General features: G+C 34.0%; 1 protein-coding gene across 1 annotated transcript in view; it reads left to right on the forward strand.

The window, feature by feature from the left end:
• Positions 1–19,852, forward strand: part of EFCAB11 (EF-hand calcium binding domain 11) — a 49,636-nt gene that overhangs the window by 4,476 nt on the left and 25,308 nt on the right. The window contains exons 3-4 of the mRNA XM_088539753.1: positions 1,824–1,925; positions 3,284–3,374. Of these exons, the coding sequence (XP_088395879.1) occupies positions 1,824–1,925; positions 3,284–3,374 (193 nt within the window). The remainder of the gene's footprint in view (positions 1–1,823; positions 1,926–3,283; positions 3,375–19,852) is intronic.

Genomic DNA, 19,852 nt, shown 5'->3' on the forward strand with positions numbered 1-19,852 from the left:
TATTTTTTTCTGCAACAGCGTTTCTACTTATACAGCTCTTGTTTATTGCTATCTTTGTGCTGCCCTCTCAGTTGTGTCAATGCATCTGCTTGTGGGGCCATGTGTCAAATCATACTGAAGAACTGATTCATGCAGAAAAAAAACAATGCGGCAAAAAAAAAATGTCATTAACAGTAAGTTTCCTGATCCTTTTTGCCATGTGACTTCACAAATGATTGTATTGATACAGTTTAACAGTGATATGAAGGTTGGATCTGTTTGTTCTAGCATTGACACCAAAAAAAAAAAAGAGTTATTAAACAACATTCTTGCTTTTAAATCTTTTATTTGGGCAAAAATAACGATCAAGCGCTTCAGTTGGATTTTTTTTTCAAGAGAACAACCACATATGAATGAATATCTGATCTTAAAATAGTGAACTAGCACATAAGTCATATTATGAATTTATTACTAACTGGCTTGATTGCTTCTTTTTTTTTTTTCAAGATTATCTTTTTTGTGTGTTTAGATGGTCTTACAGCTTGTATTAGTAGTGCATAAATCACTAGCTCCCAAAGATCAATGAATAGGCGGCACTGTATTACAGGAGTCAGTCTAGAAAAGGAAAATTGTATACTATAATTTTCTGGGCTCATAAGTTACACTGAAAGAGAAAAATGAATGGATGGAAAGCTTGTGTTGCTTTTTGTGGTTTATCTTCCATAGTTATCCAATTGAATGGAAAGCTGTTCATGCAGGCAGGTTCAGTATGTTTAAGCAACTCTGTTATTAAAGAAATTGTGCATGTACAGAGCCTAGCAGTTCAAATCAGCATGTCTTTGTAATCCTGGAAACTGAGAGTGTAATAGTTCTTAATGTTTGATTTTTTTTTTTCAATAAGAAATCCGGAATGAAACACTGGAAATCCATACACTTGCAGTTTAAGATTTGAATTGACAGCAGGTGGAGCTGAAGGAGCTGCGCTTTTGAATCGCTGCAAGAAGAACAGAATATGAATACATCAAAAGAGAGAGAAATGCAGAGCTTTTGCTATATTATTTGATAAATAAAATTGCAATCATACTGTGGTCTGAAGAAAACTGAATTGTTCACAATAAGCATAAAGTACCTATTAAAAAGAAAAAAAGGAAAAATATTAGTCTGTTTAAATTTTGAACAGAAGCTACATTTATTTTTGCCAAAAAGTTCTTTCTTCAGAAATTCTGATTTTAAGATTTTTGCGCATTTCATGGGGAGGCAGGTTTTGGAGGCAGATTTTTCTTTCTTAATTTTTCCTTTTTTTTGAAAAAATAAAGGGATATTTAGCAAAACTTAAAAAATAGGTTTGTATTTCAAGTTCTTTCATTTTCAGTTCATTAAAAAAAAGAAGTAAGTGTACATATGAAGAGTTTCAAACATTACACAAGAGGAATAACTAACCCAGTTTTACCATTCAGTTTTATTAGGAAATTGTATCTGAGTCTATAGGCCATCTTGGAGCCTTCACTCAGTGCTGAGCATGATAGCAAGTACAGTGTTTATGCAGTGTCCTGTATAGCTTTATCAAGGGTTGTTGACTTAGGAAAGTTTATGTTTCTCTTGGGTCTAAACAAAGATGAGATGGCTAGCAAGAAGGAAAAGTAAACAGAAGCACTCCAATTTAAAAGATACTGAAATGTTTGTGTGAGCTAACTTTGAGAACCATTATTTCCATTTTTATTTTTGTGTTTATAAAATTAAAACTATTCATAGTTATTTGCATATTTTTAAGGAGAAAAAAATAAATGAGCTTTTTTTTTGGCAATGAGATTTATTTATATTTTCCTTTTTCCACCATTTTCTAGGTATATTACTGAAAAAGATTTTAGATTTCATGAGCACAGAGAAGGTTGTGCAGCTATTCAGTAATGAAATAAAGCACATAGTCTCAGCTTTCGACATGCAAGGTGACTTTTTTTTCTCCTCTGCTAAATGCTTTGAGTATTGATTTAAATCTAAAACAAATAAGCCAAATAGAATATTTCAAGGGAGTAAAATGAGGGTAAAGAGTGCCCCTAATGCTGCAAAGTGAAGTAACAAAATAAGACAATAAAAAGATCTTGATAATGTTTCTATTAACAAAGCCAGAATCAGCAAGCTGCAGGGTTCTAGGCAGTAGTTATGAGTTGTCTGTTGTGCTATGAGCTTCTCCAGCAATTAAAACAAATTTCTAGGCATTCCCCATACCTTTTGGCTTCTGCTACCTCTCATTATTATTTCTGCCACTCTGATATTCTGCTATCTGCACTCATTAGTTTGGGCCACATACTCTGCAGATTTCTGTGCCTGGTGATGGCTGCAAAGCTCTTTACCCATCATGATAGCCCAAGGAAGGGAAACCAAAGCAACAAGGATTTTCTTCCGTTCTTGGTGAGAAGTAGATGTGGTGGTGCTTTTTAATTCAAAGATGATCTCTTCTTATGATTAAGAAAGGGAGAACATCAGTAGCTTCTGAGCCAACAGATACATAGCATTCAGATTATCCTCTGCATGTTTTTCCCTACCATACAGTAGGTCTGTGGCCCTCAGAAAGTGGAAAGGCAGCGTGTGGCAGATTGGATACTGGGATGTTTGGATAAGCATCCATTGTAGATTTTTGCAACTGAAGTTGCAAGAGACTAAAAGTAACTTTTTAAGTGTTAATACTTAAAGAGAGTTATTTCAAGGAATTTAACCATTTCAAGTGCTCTAAATTCTTTTATTTGTCTTGCTGTTTGTTGCACAAAAAATGAGGTACTTTATTTTTCAGGATCTGGAAATTGACAGACAAGGTGATCATATGATATTATTCTGCTAAAGCATATTTAAGAGGTTAACTTTGCAATAAGATTAATCAGAAGGAAAATTACTTTGTGAAAGAAAGTTTTTTGAAACAGTGCTCCGAAAACTAGCTAACAAAGATCCCAATAAATGGTAGTTTTGGAGTGCAATTTTGATTATTTTAGAGTCTGTATTTTGAAAGTTTCACATGTGAAATTTTGTATTCAAAATCACAATTTCTAAAACTAAAGCTTTTAAATATGAGAGTTTTAGGCGCAGTGCTTTTGAACAGAGTTCACAGCGGCACAAAGGTATTGGTAGTATAAAATCCTTTATAGATCCTTCATCCATTCCCTTTAATGTAGCCATTTCCTTACATGCAAATACAGTAACTTTAAAGAAGATGTAAGCATATTAGAAGTAACAAATAAAATAGATGTATTTATTATTAATTTCTTAAAGAAATAATTTGTATTATTTTTCTTTTCTAATCTGGATTTAAAAGGCAGAAGATTTTTGACTTTAGAAGACTTCAAGAAAGCCTTCCATTCAGTTTCTCCCAAATTATCTGAAAGAATTGTAGTTGAAGCCTTCAGGTAAGATTAACAGAAAGTTCCTTATTCTTAGATCTTTTGTTGCATATATTGTAGTTAATTGAAATCTGTCATGCAGATAGATTCTGTCATGCAGTAAAAGATACAAGCTTCAGCACATTACTGTGTCTGTGTCCTTATATACTTTACAAGAAAAGGAATATGCCCAGCATCTGTAATAAATAGTGCAAAATCCATTAAATATTACCAAATGTGGAAAATGATTGGTAACCTGAGCCTAAAATTATTTACTTTGACATTTTACTCACGTAGTCAGGAAAATCAGCATATAGGACCTGTCTCTTGAAGAATTCAGAGTTGCAACTGTATGCATGTTGTAACAGATACTATTGGTGGAATTTTCTGTAAGTGAAATTTGGCCCATGCAAGAAAGGGTAGAATTTGAAAGAGTAATTTGTAGATTGTAAAAAAAAAAATGATCTCACTCTATGGTTGCAAGTGGACACTTTCAAAAGTGTTTTGGAACACATTGCCTTGAAAGGTGTTAAACTTCCTTTTGGTGGTATGAATGACTTGTCTGGAAGCAGCTCGGTCATTGAAAGGATTCCCCTGCTATTGCATCAGGTAGCTTGTTGAGCACCATCTTTAAAAGATAGTCATTTTAATGCATTTTTCAAGCATACAGTTGTGTGAGGGATGTTAATTCCATACAAACTGATATGAACAATGTACGAGTTCAGCTCCAAGGCTGGAAAATTGTTTGTTTTCTGAGGGCTCAATAATTTTCTAATTTTATAGGCTATTTATTAAGAAGCACCTTCACGTTACTCAGAAATAATGACAAGAGAGTTGTATGGCATCATGTAATATGAAGTTGAGATTACAGGCAGTATCTGGTCTGAACTTTATTGATATACTACAGATTAGGTTAAGATGACCTGTAGTAATGTGATGGTGATTTTGTGGGCTTGGATTTTTGGAGGGTACAGGAAAAGTTTTCTTTCTTGTATGTACACGGTGTATTTAAACATTTTAAGTGACAAGAGTAGGTATGTGCATCTTTAAGTCTGGGAATGTGAGATAACAAAAGTCAAACTTAGGTGTCTTAGATGATCCTCATGCCTCTCTGCTCTAAAGATATAATGCATTTTGAGGAAAGTAATTATTTTAAGAAGGTTGTTTTAGGACATTTTAAACAAGAGAGATTGTTGCAACAAAGTCTGTAAGTAATACTTAAATGTATTATCAGACTGATGTGAGGCATACAGATTTTGTTAAACATAAATACGGTTTACAATGCACTATATTACAAAAATTGCACAACACACATCATTCCAAAAAAAGGAAAGAAATGTTCGTGTTCATGCCCTCCACAGCTTTGAAAAGCTGTGTGATATGTTTTTCTTATGATCTCCAAGTGATTTTACTGTCCTTTTGGGGTCCTCTGTTCAGAAATGGAAATCCAAGCAGAGCACCTTGAGGCACTATCCTTTTACCCATTAATGTGTGTTATTCTAAGAACTGCTATGAAGGGCCTGATGTTCTGTCCTGAGATTAATTAATGCTTTTTAGGTCAAGAAAGCATATGCAATTGCTGCTCATGTTGCTTTATTTTGTGTATTTAATGTATTGTTTTATTATTTTTCTTGTTTTAAGAATTATCAATTATATTTAGCATTAGCTTCATATTGTAAAAGAGTTTCTCAAAACCTATTTTTCTTTAGCAGTTAATGCAACATGTAGCAGTCAAGTCTATAGAGAATTGTCTATATGACAATTTCTTAAATTGTCATATGAATAACAACTTCTGTTTATTTATAGATTTTTCAGTGTAATTGAGATCCTATCTCTAAACCACTTCATGTACTGGTGGGCACCTTTGGTTTTTTATAGCTTTGTATTATACTGTTGGATATATTATTTTATTATACTTTTAGAAAGTAAAATGTTATGGGAGCCTCTAAGCCTTTAGTTAGTGCCACATAGGTTTAAGAAAAAGGAATTTAAAAGGGAGAGTAGAGTATGGAATGCAGAGTAGGGAATTATTTTCTGCTACTGAGCGTAATTCTCAACATACTGTTTGATATAAAAATGAAAACAAAGATATTCGTGCTATGTAAAACTCAAGAAGGGAAAACATCAGTATTTGATGCATTAAGAATGAAGGACACTGCTGAAATCATTTAGCTTTCTGTAGATTCATTCTAAATATTTAAAACTTAAATAATTAGAATTTGAGATACCAACACATGCCAAACGAAAATGCTTTTGAGTGAATCACTTTTCAAAGTCATCTCTTCCATCTGACCATGAGTTAGCTGTTTTCATTTGCTTATAATATGTAGGAAAGTAAGGTCCTACTGTAAATGTAATATTCAGGATAAGATATTCAAATCCACTTTCAATCCTCGAGCTCTGAATATCTCACATAATACATATACAAGCAAAATACAAGAGTCCTACACCAAGGTTACAATACTGCAGGTTTTGGATATGTAATTACTTCATTTGTAGGTGTGCCCTTAATAGGCATCCATAAACTTTGCATCAATTTTCTCAAACTTGGGACTTTAAAATATAATTCCTTCATTTACCGTTCACATATTTTATTAATGCTAAAATAGAGTTAAAATGTTTAATATAGCACAAAGCCAGGTAGAGTAAGGATTATTTTCTAACCTATCTGTACAACAACTGTTACACAAATTATCTTGTTATGGCTACGGCAAAGACTCACTGATATCTAAAGTCAAGAATTTATTGTTAGTATTACTGAAATACCAGTGCTGTAAATGAAGAATTATTATTAGTCCAAATCTAATTATTGCAGAAAAGGAAAGAAAAAAGAAAACAATACAATATTGCAAGAACGGGGTCTCAGTAAGCATGGAGTTAAGTTAGTTGTGCGCACACTCCCGAGCACCCAGCCCTTCCCTGGTGTAATTCTCACTCCTCCTCTGGTCCCGAGGCTGCAGCTTCAGTCCCGCGTGTCCCCTGTCCTCACAAGCAGGTGTGTGATGTTCGTACTGATGATTTCTCACTCTAGGATCCAGGTACATCCAAATTTACTGTATCTGGCACACATACATCTTACAAGATGTATAGATATGTTGCTATTTTTGTTGTTCCTAAACTCAGCGTTGTTCAGTACCAGAGCTGCAACTCTGTAATTTACCCCTGAGTTGTTTACACCTCAGTCTGCCAGAGTCAGCCTGTACCCGGGCCTTACCATCCCATCCGATACTCCTCTACCCTACGTGCCCGCTCGCTCTATTCCGCAGGGCCCCTGCTGTCTTACTAGGCTTGTATTTCTCAGCACTGAGTCATTATCTTAAAGTCATAAATACTTAATTTTGCCGCTGTTTGCATTGTATACAAGTGAGCATTTATGTTCTATGAAAGAAATAAGATTTTGCAGTGGTTCTTAGCATAGTAAGTGGGCAGGGTTTTTTCTTTCTTATGGCATGAAAATAGGGCCAATGCAAATGCATTCTCATCTCATACTGTCGAAATAATATTTGATGTAGGCACTCCTAATGGATTAATTTCTTACATACATCAGTAATAGCCTGCATAGTTAGTTGTTGCTAAAGTTTTCCAAGATGTGTTTTCAATTTGATTTGATTGAACTAACTGACCATAATTTTGGCTGATTTTATTTTTAAGCTATTGTAACTTTTTAGTGTTTCCAAGCTAATATTGTGCTTACATTGAACAGTATGCCCCAAAGCTTATCATGTAGCTGATGTGCATCTGATTAAAATGCCACTGTACCATAAAAACTCGACTGATGACTGACAGAGGAATTGCAGAAGTACTTAGTATGGTAAATGGTTTGATGCTAAGTTCTTTATTGGTGTGTCTTTTCTAAATGGCTAAAATACAAAAGAATTTCTTTATAAAAAGGCTGTTCTGCATTTGGGAACATAGATCTGAAATGTGACATACCTTTTGTAATAATGATTTGTGATTTTTTGTTCTCTGTAAATGAACATGTTTTTAAAGTTAAGATTCAAATTTTTTAAGAAAATAAAAAAACAGTAGTGTTTTCTTCCATTGAGAATAAAAACGTTAGCTAAGGGAATTGCACAATATTATTAATTACTGCTGCTAAGAAAATATTTGTCTTTGCTGTATCATTTCTATAGAAAGATAGGTATCTATATGTTAAATCTTAAACTAGAATAATGGACATGGTAAAATAAATAAGCTGAAAATGAATCACATGTGAATGAACTAACAAATTATGAAAAATGTCTTAAAAAGCAAAAGTGGACAGCTAAGTCTCGTACAGTTTTTAGAGCTAGCAAGCTTAGAGCAGGTCTTAAGAAAGAAAGGCATTCATGATGTGCATTTTATGCTGCTATATCCTTCATTTGATAGGATCACACACTACAGGCATTTTAGTACTTTTGTATATATTAGGTCTTTCCATACTAAAAATGACCTTATTGTCTGGCATTTTTTCATGTAATTTTCTAGTAGGAAGAAAATACCCTGGTCTGGAGAGCCACCCCACAGAAGAAATCTTGTGCTCTTTTATGCAAGTTTGATTTATAGACATGTACTGCAGAGCACAGTGAATATGAAACATTCATCTTCCTATGGCCAGTTGCCATGGGAACGTAGTACACAGTACAATGTCATTCCAGCTCCGGTGATGCCTGCACTAGTTTATTCCTTTGTTGTTCTTGTTTCTTAAGCAACTGTCTTGCAGCCTTTCATATTATCACACTTAATCACCTACACAAGTCTGTTTTCTTATCTCTTGAGAGCCATCGCTAATAGAAAAGATCCATTTTTGTCGGTGCCTGCATATGTGTGTGGGTACGTTTCTTTTTTCTGAGTCGTTGGTTAAAAGCTGGTTCCATGCCCACAGATAATAAATAGTGTTACCCTAAAACTGGTAAAAGAAGATGGAAAAACAGACTGGATATCAGAATTCCCCAGGAATCCTGAGAAAGTCAATGTCATCTAAAAATGTGTAGCACCCTTATTGCTATCTCTTGTCGTGCACTGGACTTAGGCTTTTTTTCCGTAACCAATATCGCACTCCAGGAAGACAGAGAGAAAAACAATTCTCCTACCTGTCCTTAGGTGGCATTCGTGAGGTGACGACTCCAGCAGCTGTCACAGGACCCACTTCATTTCATTTCACCCTTTATGAAATAAATAATGAGAGAAACGGGAAAAGAAAAGAAAGGAAAGGAAAAGAAAAGAAAAGAAAAGAAAAGAAAAGAAAAGAAAAGAAAAGAAAAGAAAAGAAAAGAAAAGAAAAGAAAAGAAAAGAAAAGAAAAAAGAAAAGGAGTTAGGAACAAAATAGTTCCTTCTTAGGTAAAACAGGTTTAGAAATGATATGTTTGTCTGTATGTTTGTCTAGGAAGCCAGTGTTCAGTTTGATACAGACTTTAAAACAGGTCACCGGGCCTGATGTTGTGTCTGTCACTCCTAAGAGTGACAAGGATAAAGGATAAAGGATATTTATACTGCCTGCACAGTAGTAGTCTGTGTTTGTGCATAGCGATGCCACTTCGTAACTAACTAATAACAAAGGAAAAGAGAATGCTCCTTGTGGGAGAATTACTTCCTACGAAGTATTTTGTTTCATTATTTCTGTTAAGAATATTTCCTGGACTTTAATGTCGATCTGTGCAACTCCTCAGTAGAATTCCTCCTAAAAAATGGAATGTGGAAATCTCTCCCAATTTTGTAACTGATTGTATTTCTATACCAGATTAGATCTCTGTGAAATAGTATCTAAAGCTAACTGCAGAGTTAATAAGTTATTTTAATAATTATTTTTATAATGTGTGGTTTTGTAATGAATTAAAGGAATCTGCCTAAGCCTAAACTAGTTAGTTAAAACACTAGGGAATGGACTAGTTAAAATAGTAGAGCATTGAACTGCAATTGCACTGCAAAGAAATTAAATGTTTTTTATACTGAGAAGCTTTCTCCTAACACTAGTTCATTTTTTCAAGGCAGTACCTATTTGATGCTTCATTACACAGGGAACTGATCCACAGTTCACAATTAAGACTGTAAGTGTGTCAAGCTCAGGTAAGTGAGATGATGTTCTGAGAGAAAACATTCAGGGTGGAAAACATGTAGAAAAAAATCCTGAAGTAACACCTAAAAATAGATATATATGATTATTGGCAATGTATTTGGTTTGATTTTCCTTTCTATAAGTCTGTTTCCATATTTGTCAACCAATTACTTAACTATGTATTTTGCTACTATAAATTGAAATAGTTCATTAGTATTAATGCTGGTCTAATAGAAAATTGCCTGATATAAATTTTACCTAGAAAACTAGGTAAATCTACCAGGAATTGGGCATGCAGTTCATTTTGGAGCAATAAATCAATACTCTTTTCACTGCATGGAGTTTTCATTATAAATAAATCTGACCCCAGATTGCCTTAATAAAACTTTGAAACTGCATTTTTAGCAGACATAACCTATATCTATTTTCCAAGTCTTCAAGAAAAGTCACTTCTGTGTGTATCAATTTAACTGAAGGTAAAAGAACTACTAGTACCCTTGGATTAAGCACACACTAGATTTTTTGCAGGTTTGAGACCAGCCATGAGTACATTGTATGAAGTTCCACATGCTTGCACATTCTTTCCTTCTAAATAATTTAACATATTTTTTTCTAATTTGGGAAAATATGACTGCATAAAATGAATTTCAAATATTTTTTAAAGCTAAACCTCTGGCATAAAGATAGTATGTGGGTTTTTTCCTATTTTTTTAGGAACTGGCAAAACAATTCAATCAGCAAATCTTAATAAGTCACTGCTTCATGCCTCTTGCTTGTGATTCCTGCCATTTATACTGGTTTTCTTTCATTGGTCCTTGAAGTGAAAAGTAAATTGTTGTAGCATAAACCATTCTCAGTGGTACTTTATGTGAATCCACTTAATTTTGCATTACCATGGAGCAAGGGTATGGCCAGTTACTGTGTTACAGCTATGATGCTATAACTTAGTAAAGGGTTCTAATGTTGCCGTAAGGGCTTAGCATGTCATGTTCCCAGGGCCAGAGCTCTTTTTAAAGACAATTTCTTTCAGATAGGATAAAGCTGTAAGCTATCATTAAAAGGATGAGAAGGAAGAATTATGAAATAGATCAAATTCACGTCAAAGATTGATTTTCTTTTTCTTATGAATAACATATGGGATAGTAGCAATGTAGGTATTTTTTGTCACATGTGCCAAAATCCCAAAACTAAGAAACGGTTGCGTTTGACAGCTTTTTTTTTTTTTTTTTTTTTCCAGCCTAGAGATCTCTGCTATGGATGCAGATGCTGATTGTTTTGTAACAGTGTTGGATGATAGAAACTGGGAAAAAAACTGACTCTACCAAACTAATTTCAAGTCAACTATTAAACTCGCATTAGAAGAAAACAATTCTTGTTCATTTTCTTTGATAGCTGAACTTCTACCCTACAGCAAAAAATGTTCTGTGCTCTTTTTCAGAGCATGCTTTTTATTAAAACTAGGAATTTCCTCCAGTGTTAAGAAAAAGATGATTTGAAGCAAAATAAATTGTACCATTTATTTGGATTGTAGTCTGTGACGCATGCTGCTAGCCTCAAATGCAGGTGTGTTTGGATTTTTTTTTAGTTTAATCAATAGAGAATAATATCAATAGCAACCATTCTTTACAATAGCAAAAATATGTTTGCAAAGTCCCTTTATGCTGGGTGAAAACTGTGACAAAAATCAAAATGAGACAGTCTCTAACATATTAGAACAGCCTTCTTGACAAATTATTAGCCAGTTGTGTTTTGAGGTATTAGTTATTGTTCCATTTTCTTATAATCTTTGCTGCATTCTGAGGATGCAAATCAGCATCAGAACTGCAGCACAATTGAAAAGAGGATATAGTAATAATGCATGTCAACAAATTAACAGCTAGTTTCAAGAGATAAAGGGTTACAGCACTTGTTTTTAGCACAATAGACCAAATTATTACTTGATTTAGGAAATACTCTCAAGTTAACAGGCAGTATGTTGTTTGTTTATGAGATAGCTTGCACAGCGACCATTTACTTCCTCTTTTTTTCATTTTAATTAAAATATTAATAGCATTTAAATGATACGTGTATGCTCAGCAAGCCTTATAGTCACCAATTTGGCAATGTTTATAGAATTACTCATGTTTCAGTTTTAGTAATATTTCTGTGGCTTTTTTAACTGAGTTCTTACAAAAAGAAGGCATGTAAGGTGATGTGTGTCCTCTCATGGACAGCTTTGAAAAGTACAGACAGATATTAATGAAATACCACAAACTGAGGTCTTATAAATAATTGGATTTCTGCAAAATTCCTAAAAAATGGAGAACCAAACAGAAGAGAGATTCTGTAAGTATCCCGACAGAGGAAAGGGCTGTTATGCGAGGTAGTTAATATTAATGGAAACCAGACAGTCAGTATGGAAGAAAGATCATGTAAATGCCCAACTGCAGAAAAACCCTTGGAATAGGTTATCCAGAGATGTGCTGGAATTTCCCTTGCTGGAAGGATTCAAGGCTCAGTCGGACAGGCTTCTGGGTAGCCTAATTTTGTCCTGCTTTTCATCTGAGGTTGGACGAGATCATCTCCAGAGGTTCCTTTCATCCTAGATTTGTGTTTCTGTCGTTTCTGTTGACAGGACATAGACCTCACAAGTACACACGTGATATTCAGTAGCACTTTAGAGACTTAGTTAAGGAGCAGGGTCATGTAGTACTAGCCAGTGTATCAAATAGTAAGCTTAGCCACAAATTTTGTTCTTCTTTCTATTGGTCTTTATCTGCGAGTTTATTCTGTATACATGTGGCATATGCACTGTAATGCCAAATGCAATATTGATTTCTTACGTAAGTTAGTGAACATAAATACACAGCAGGATTGTCCTCTGCTAATGTCTAAATATATTTAATATGCTGTCACTAGAATTTTGAAGTGTGAGTGTTATTCCAGGATAAGGAGCTAATAAATTGTTCCTTATATGAAATATATATTGAGTAGTAATAATTCTGTAATCTTTTAAACAGTTTAGTGTAATGTAAAGGACCTGGAGGTTTTTTTTGAAAGAATTATTTTAACTACTTACTTATTCTTGGCATATTATGTTGGAAAGTTAGCAAATTCTTGAAGCTAACTTTTTAGCACTAGCAAACAGCCTCATAAACTCTTAAAAGGGACTCTAATATGATGATGATACCTAGTTCATTAGATCTAGTGAAAAAGGTCAGTGAGGAATCACTGACATTCACATAATTCACATAATTAACAAGATTATAATTAAGTAATTTATTCACCTGCTCTCAGTTGTGGTGTTCTTTTTCCTGAGGATTGGTTTTAGAAAATGTGTATTAATTTTATTTTCATGTGTGCATAGCACAGCAATCCAATTGTGCTGACCCACTCCTCTGTTTTTCATTCTTGGAATCCTGTTCAGGAATGGAAGCTTCTCATAGTCAGTTCCATTGAGTAGTGAATTATCTGGGCTTAAGGAACTTCCCTTTCCTTCAGGAAGACCACAGGATTAGAAGCAAGTCTTGACATCATCCCAAGCAAGAGCAAACCTTGTTCAAAATGTCATTACCAAAGGACTCCCCTAAAGCCCAGACACCATAATGGTTTTAGGTTCAGCATCTATGCATGGATAAGGAAAAGCTGTAAAATCCCCTACCTTTGTACTGAATTTGAATAGAAAGTGCATAAGCAAAAGTGAATGAGTTTGCTAAGAATAAAAATAAAGCAGCAGCAAATAAATAATTCTTTGCTAGCAGCACGCAGATTATTTCACAATATAAAACTGGAGTTTTGGAGCAAATGCATACCACTTCTCAAAAAGAAAGAAAACTGACAAGAGAGGATAAGGAAAGCTGTTTAGAAATAAGACATTCTTTAAAAAGTTGGAGCATTGTCCAAATGAAGAAAGTAGGAAAGGTTGTAAATTCTGTTAAATTAGATGTAAAATCATAAGCAGGCAAAAAGGTCTGAGGAACAATTTGAAGAAGACATAAAGACATAATAATCTTTCCCTTGTATATCAGAAGACAGAATCCTGACAGTTTTAGACTATGTGAACACACAGTCAAAGCATATAAAGATTCACATAAAAGTTAAGGCAATATTAGAAGAACTGAATATTTCTTAGTATTGTGTTCTACTTCAGGAACCATGGGGGAAGTTCCCATTCCAGAATCGTTGTCATATCATGTATGTGCTGATGTTTAGAAGAAAGATCTAAGAACAAGATTATCTGAAACAAATTACAAAATGTGCCCTACTGTGGATTAAAGAGGTGACCTTGACTCCTCATTTTATAATCTGACTTTTGGTCAAAACTGCCCCTATTTTTTGTCATCATTTATCATTCTAGTTTTCTAGGAAAATGTCTTATGCAGTAGCATTTTCTGTCTATCCCGTCTTAGTTACTTTTAATGCACTGGCCCATTTCAACTGAACTATATACAAATGTCAAAAATTTAGAACTTATTTTTTGGCAACCTACATTGTTTTCTGGCTGAAGCAGAGAACTTACTACTTATTCCTTCCAAGAAACAGAAGCATTTTCTCTATTAATGATGTTTCCTCATTTCTTGCATGTATGTAGATTTTGAACATATCCATATCTTCAGTCAGTTGTGGCATATACTGCCTCTTGTTCAGCCATAAAACTAGGGAACAGATCTTGCAAATGCAGCTGCTGTGCAAGGAAAAGGAAGAGGCTGAGAAGCATGAAGAGAACTGGAAATACTGTAAAGGCAAAAGTCTTTAGGGAATTGGCTTATTGTGGTAGGGAGATGTAGGAAATCTATAGTAGGCTAGGTTTCATTATTTGTCTACTTATTAAACATCTTGTTTCTGTTCCTCTAAGTAATTTTTTTTATAAAAGAGAAAATTTGATTGATGCTGACAGCATCTGTTATTTGGCAAGGTTAATTCCTTAGTACATTATTAACCCTTCTTACCCTGCTTTAACACTGTCTGGGTTTTTGAAGAGAATGTATTTCTGTATTTATAAAAGAAAGCAAGACAATAAAATTGTACAGAATTATGGGGTGTGGCAGATGGTTGAATTTCTGGCAAACAAACATTTTCAAGTGTTTATATTATTACGAATCCTTTCAAGTAGACACCTGCGATATCTATATGATAAGTCTTAAAAATCTTTCAGAGAATGGCTGTTAGACTTAATCTGTTTGCTTTTCTGTGCAGCTTCTAAGACATGTAGCCAGGACCAAAGCTTTCCACCTCCTAATTGCTTAAGTAATTGTTTTGTCCATGGCGTTCTAATTTTTAAATCCCACGTTAGCTCCTTTCTCTTAACTGCATTAAATTTACCCTTTTCTCTGTCTCCAAAACCATGACACGTTTATGAAGAAATGTGCATCTTAAATGCTAACTCATGTTGTCTTTTGACCTTCTATCAGAAATGTTCTTGGTAGCTTTACTGTCTTTTCCATTCTAGACTTCATAGCTCTGCCTTTTGTTTTACTTTGGGATATTTTTGTATCATTTTTATTATTATTATTATTCTAAATAAACAATGATAAACTGTTTAGAAATTTTATTAAAAATTATGTAGTTATTGGTAGGCAAGATACTCTGGGAAAGGTGTGAAATAATGGAAAAAAAGGGTGAAATTGAATGGCATAAGTATTGGAATGACACAAATAGGAAGTAGAAATTGTTCAAAGATAAATGAATGTATGTCCTAATGTTATGCATGTTGCTTAGCAACAAGCAGTAAAAATGTGGATGAAGAAGTAAGTACAAAAAGTAATTAAAGGAAAGAGACATATGCATGGCATGGTACAGTATAATAATCAGGAATACAAAAAGAAGAAAAAGCAAAGATGGAAAAAATGGATTTAAAGAATGTTAAGATAAATGTTGAAACAGTTTTTATTCTTTGCGGATAGATTTTTTTCCCCCCTGTAATATTAGGCAGCAAAAATAGACAGCAACTTTCTTTGTAATAATGCATTAATACTATGTATTTTCCCTAAGGGAAACATAAATTTCAAAATATGAATCAAATCTAAAGAAAAAATGCAAAAGACTCATAAATAGTAAACTTAAAAAACTGAAAAAAAGTGGCAAAGTTCATTTTCACCCTACAATTAACACAGTTTTTTAATTATCTTAGTTATTTAGAAGACAAGTATCTGAAATAATACCATTCTTTTTCAGCAAGAATCCAGTGTGCCCACAGCTTCTCTCAATGCATCACTTTTAGAAAGAGTATGCTTTTTGTGGTTGATTTAAAGATTAATTTTCTAATGTTTCACATAGATGATGTTCTGTATATCATAGTTTTATACTTGAGTGTTTTCAAGTATGATTTTGGATTTATGGTGAATTTATTATTGAAATACACCCAAACTATTTTTTTTCCCTCAACACCGTTGAAAAAGGAAGTTACGCTGTGGGTATCCAGCATGGACAGATCTATTAATATTTTTAGGATGACTGTGTGAAGGGTGAGAGGATTTGTTTTATTTACTTGCCAAAGGTAACTATGTGCTCCTCAGCAAATTGCTATATTGCTATGTTCTGTCTAAATGCCACTGCCAGAAGATACTGTTGGTGTAACGGGTCTCCTTTTTTACCCCCCAAAGTTGTACGCTGTAGTGCTGTTTCTGATCTTATTGCAGTTTATATCATGCTCTTGTTTAGCATTAATTGTTGTTCTTCTCACAAGAGCACTTTTCTCATGAGCCTCTAGTTATTCTTCTACCTTGAGATAGAAAGAATTCTGCAAAGAAATAAAAGACTTTTGTTCCTTTTTAATAATAAGTTGAGTTGTTCCTTAGCTTACTATTTTTTATCAGTCAGTTTCTTATTTTGTATTTGTGTTGTTTGGAAGTTTAAGACTGGCAGTTGGAAATGTACAATAGAAGTGGTAAAATATCTTTATAAACACAGTAGTACTCCATAAATATAATGCAAAAAATGTTCTGTAATTCCCATTTCTGATACAAGTAACTAAAATAAATTTTAAATGATATAAGGTCCCACATAATTACTAGATCTCCTTAATTATTTTTTGAAGATATTATTATATTGAAATGCATAATGTCATATTGGAATCTACTGTTTGTTAAAATTTAATATCAGACACTTCCAACGTCTCTGAGAAAGAATGCTTTTAATGATAAGCTGAATGTGGCTGCCGGTGTAAAGGACGTGCAGATCACCATGCACGCTCAAGAACTGCTGTCAGGAGCAACCTGCTAAACCATGTGCGTTCCCTGTGCTTTGTAGGGTCCTACCTGGTGGTATAAATGAGTGGATGTGACGTAAATTCTGCTGCTTTTCACTTAGTGCAAAGCAGATCTTGGACAATACCTAGTTCAGTTTTTGTGAGATTTAAGGTTTGTTGATAAAGATGATTGTATAAACATAATGTATTTGGGATACAGAACAGCACGTAATTTATGCAACATTCTGATATGAAACAGTATTATAAAAGTGTTATGGATGGAGAACTGACTGAAGAGATTTCAGAAAGTCATTGGAAATTATCATTGAGTGGTGGTGTTTTCACATGAGTTTTGCAGCTATGAATAGCAGGCTGGGTTTTATTGAATGTTTTTGTGAGTGATTTGCCAGTACTAGTGAAATACATGGATAACACTAAGATGAGCAAAATAGCAAAGAGGGACTGTGACAAGGTAGTTACGCAGAGTGGCTTAGATAGTTTGGTAGTCACTCAAGGGCATATGTTTTAATGAAATGAAATGGAATCAAGTATCTAGAAGGAGGGATTCCAGGCTGTGTCTGAATAACAAGGGCTATATCCTCAAAGCTCCTACTTAAAAAAAGTGGTTAGGGTCACAGTGGGCAAGCAATCAAACATGAGATTCCAGTGAAGCAACGTGACAAAGAATGCAAATGCAGTCCTTGGATAAAATAATTGAAGTAGGTAATGAGGGTCTATGGGAAGGTTATTTTCTCATTCTCCTTGCATGGCATTGATGAGACTAATATTGAATTGTGGTGTGGAATATTGATGTCTAAATTCTTCCAAATTTGAAAAGGGTGTAAAAAACACCACCAAAGCTGGGATGAGATCTAGAATTATTCCTTATGTTAAGAGACTTTGAGCTCACCAAGTTCAGCCTATTATAAAGTTTAAGCTCCACCTTGTTACAGTGTGTTAATGCCTCCACTGGGAGAAAATACTAGGCAGTATATATATTCTAATCAAGGAGAAAAGCATTACACTACATTATCTGGAAAAGGAAGCCAGGGAAGTGAAAATTATAAATGCAGTATTGATACTCAACAGTGATGGTGATTAACCATTGGAACAAATTATTAAGAGAAATAGTGGACTGTCTTGTGTTATTTTTAATAAATATTGGATGCTTAAATACACAGAAGTTACTTGATTCAATTAAAAAAAATGTAAGAGTCATGTAAGTTTTGCTAATGTTCCCTTTTAACTTTAAAATTCATGAAAAATTCATAAAATTCATTTCAATCTGTTCCAGCAGCAGAAGATGGCTAATTCTGTTTGTATTGCTTTTAAGAACAGTTGTAAATGTGGTGTGATCAATCTGATAAGCGTGTTAATCTCTATGATAGGCTGTAGACAGCCTATATGAGTAAGCATGTTTAATGGTGAATGAGATGCAGATTTCGTTGTTTCCACGTATGGTTCAAAAATATGCTTTTTTTTTTTTCTCGCTTTTTCTTTTTAGTTATATCAATTGTCTGGACTGTGCATGTACTTCATCTGGATTGCTTCTGTTCAGAAAGCAAGTTAAAAGTTGAAAACGACAGTAGCATTTTTGCTAGTATTAGGCAAGGATTGTAGTATTTTCATTGGAGGTCCAGTATTAACCTGCAGTTAGTCTTCCTACCCTATTGCATTTAGGTGACCGCTGAACAAACATAGGAGCAAATACCAAGGACCAACATAAAAAGAACTAATTACCTGCTTGTTATGCAACCATTGAAGTAGAAATAGAGCTCACACTGGCTCCCTCTCATTCCATCTTTTCTCATCCCCAGTTGATAAGAGAATACAGTTTTCTCCAGAGAGCCCTGAGTCTTGAAACCTGCTTTAGCAGGGGTATAGGTCATATGGTAATTATTTAAAGATTAATCAATTATGGACACAGGGGCTGTAGGCAACACGTTACTTTGACTCATACTTCAGTATTTGGCCAGTTTTGATTAAAACAATTGCTCACATAATGCCCACAATATGAATAGATTCCATATAGTTTTAACAAGAAATAAGACTGTGATATCTTGATCCTTGAGCTCCAGAGGTCAAAGATGTAACCTGTATCTTGAGCTCATTAAAACGAACATGATAGATATGTGCAACTGCATAAGAACTTGGGAAGATTCCCTTGGCAAAGAGACTTTTTTTAAACAGAAGTGTATATGTGTATTTATTTTGTAATTACTGGCCAGTAGTAATTAGCTTATCTGGTGTTTCTCATTAAAAAAAATTATCTTCTTCATATAAAATAAATACTGTGAATGTTAAGGCTTCCCAGAACCACTGCCTTTAGAATATTTGGAGATGGTTAAAACCGAAGTGCTCATATGGAATCTACGGACCTCAGTGATGATATAAAAATTCCTGCTCCAGTTTTGAAAACAAGTGCTTCAACAGTATACACATAGTATATTTTTCTTTAGACTGATAATATATTTTTTTTTTGTAATCAAAGATAATATTTATTCCAAATAATAGCTTATGGGCCAAATATACCAAAATAATATATGAAAATAATCTCAAATTATCCAGGCCAGAATATCTCCTCATCCTAAATGTTTAGGATTTTTGCATGAATATGCAGAGCAAGTGTATTTAAACTAAAAGAAATCATATTCTAAAGTTTTATAACTGAATGATATGAAACACGTACAGTTCCATAGTGCGCTTTTCTGTGCTGCCTATTTTTTGTGCTTCAAGCCTAAGATGGAGGAAACCACTCTAACAGGAAGAAAATCATTCCTTTTCATGACCATTATACTGATCAGTTCCTGTATTTAAGTAGTAGCTTTCAAGTCCTGGTCTCTTCGATAGCACTTCCAGTTGATGCAACTGTAGGTGGTAGATGTTTGTGGCATAGACACTAATATATAGGGAACTAGACTAACACAATCACCAAATAATTGTTGGTTTAACAGCTTCCATTTAGAAATGATTTGGATTAGATGTGATCTAGCAAATTAAAGGTAGAGAAATCTCTTCTAAAGCCATCCAAAATAAAGCATTATTCATAGCTTTTGCTAGTATGTGCCAGTAGTGGGAAAAGGCAAATTGCATAGCTGGTTATATTTTTTAACATTTTATGTTTTGTTTCATTTTATTTTTAGCAGAGTGGCATTTTTATAGAGAGTAAGGAATTTGGGATGTATTCGTGGAATAGGTTCTGTTTGAATATGATCACCTAACGGTTGTTATGTGTGAAGAAAGGCAAAGAATTACACGTGCATGTTCTCTTTCAGTTTTGTATTGAATTTTATGAAGTGATTGTA

The sequence above is a fragment of the Tinamus guttatus genome, unplaced genomic scaffold (genome assembly GCF_059628265.1).
Source record: "Tinamus guttatus ecotype Peru unplaced genomic scaffold, ASM5962826v1 Tinamus_guttatus_pri_ptg000048l, whole genome shotgun sequence".
In the NCBI taxonomy this organism is placed as follows: domain Eukaryota; kingdom Metazoa; phylum Chordata; class Aves; order Tinamiformes; family Tinamidae; genus Tinamus; species Tinamus guttatus.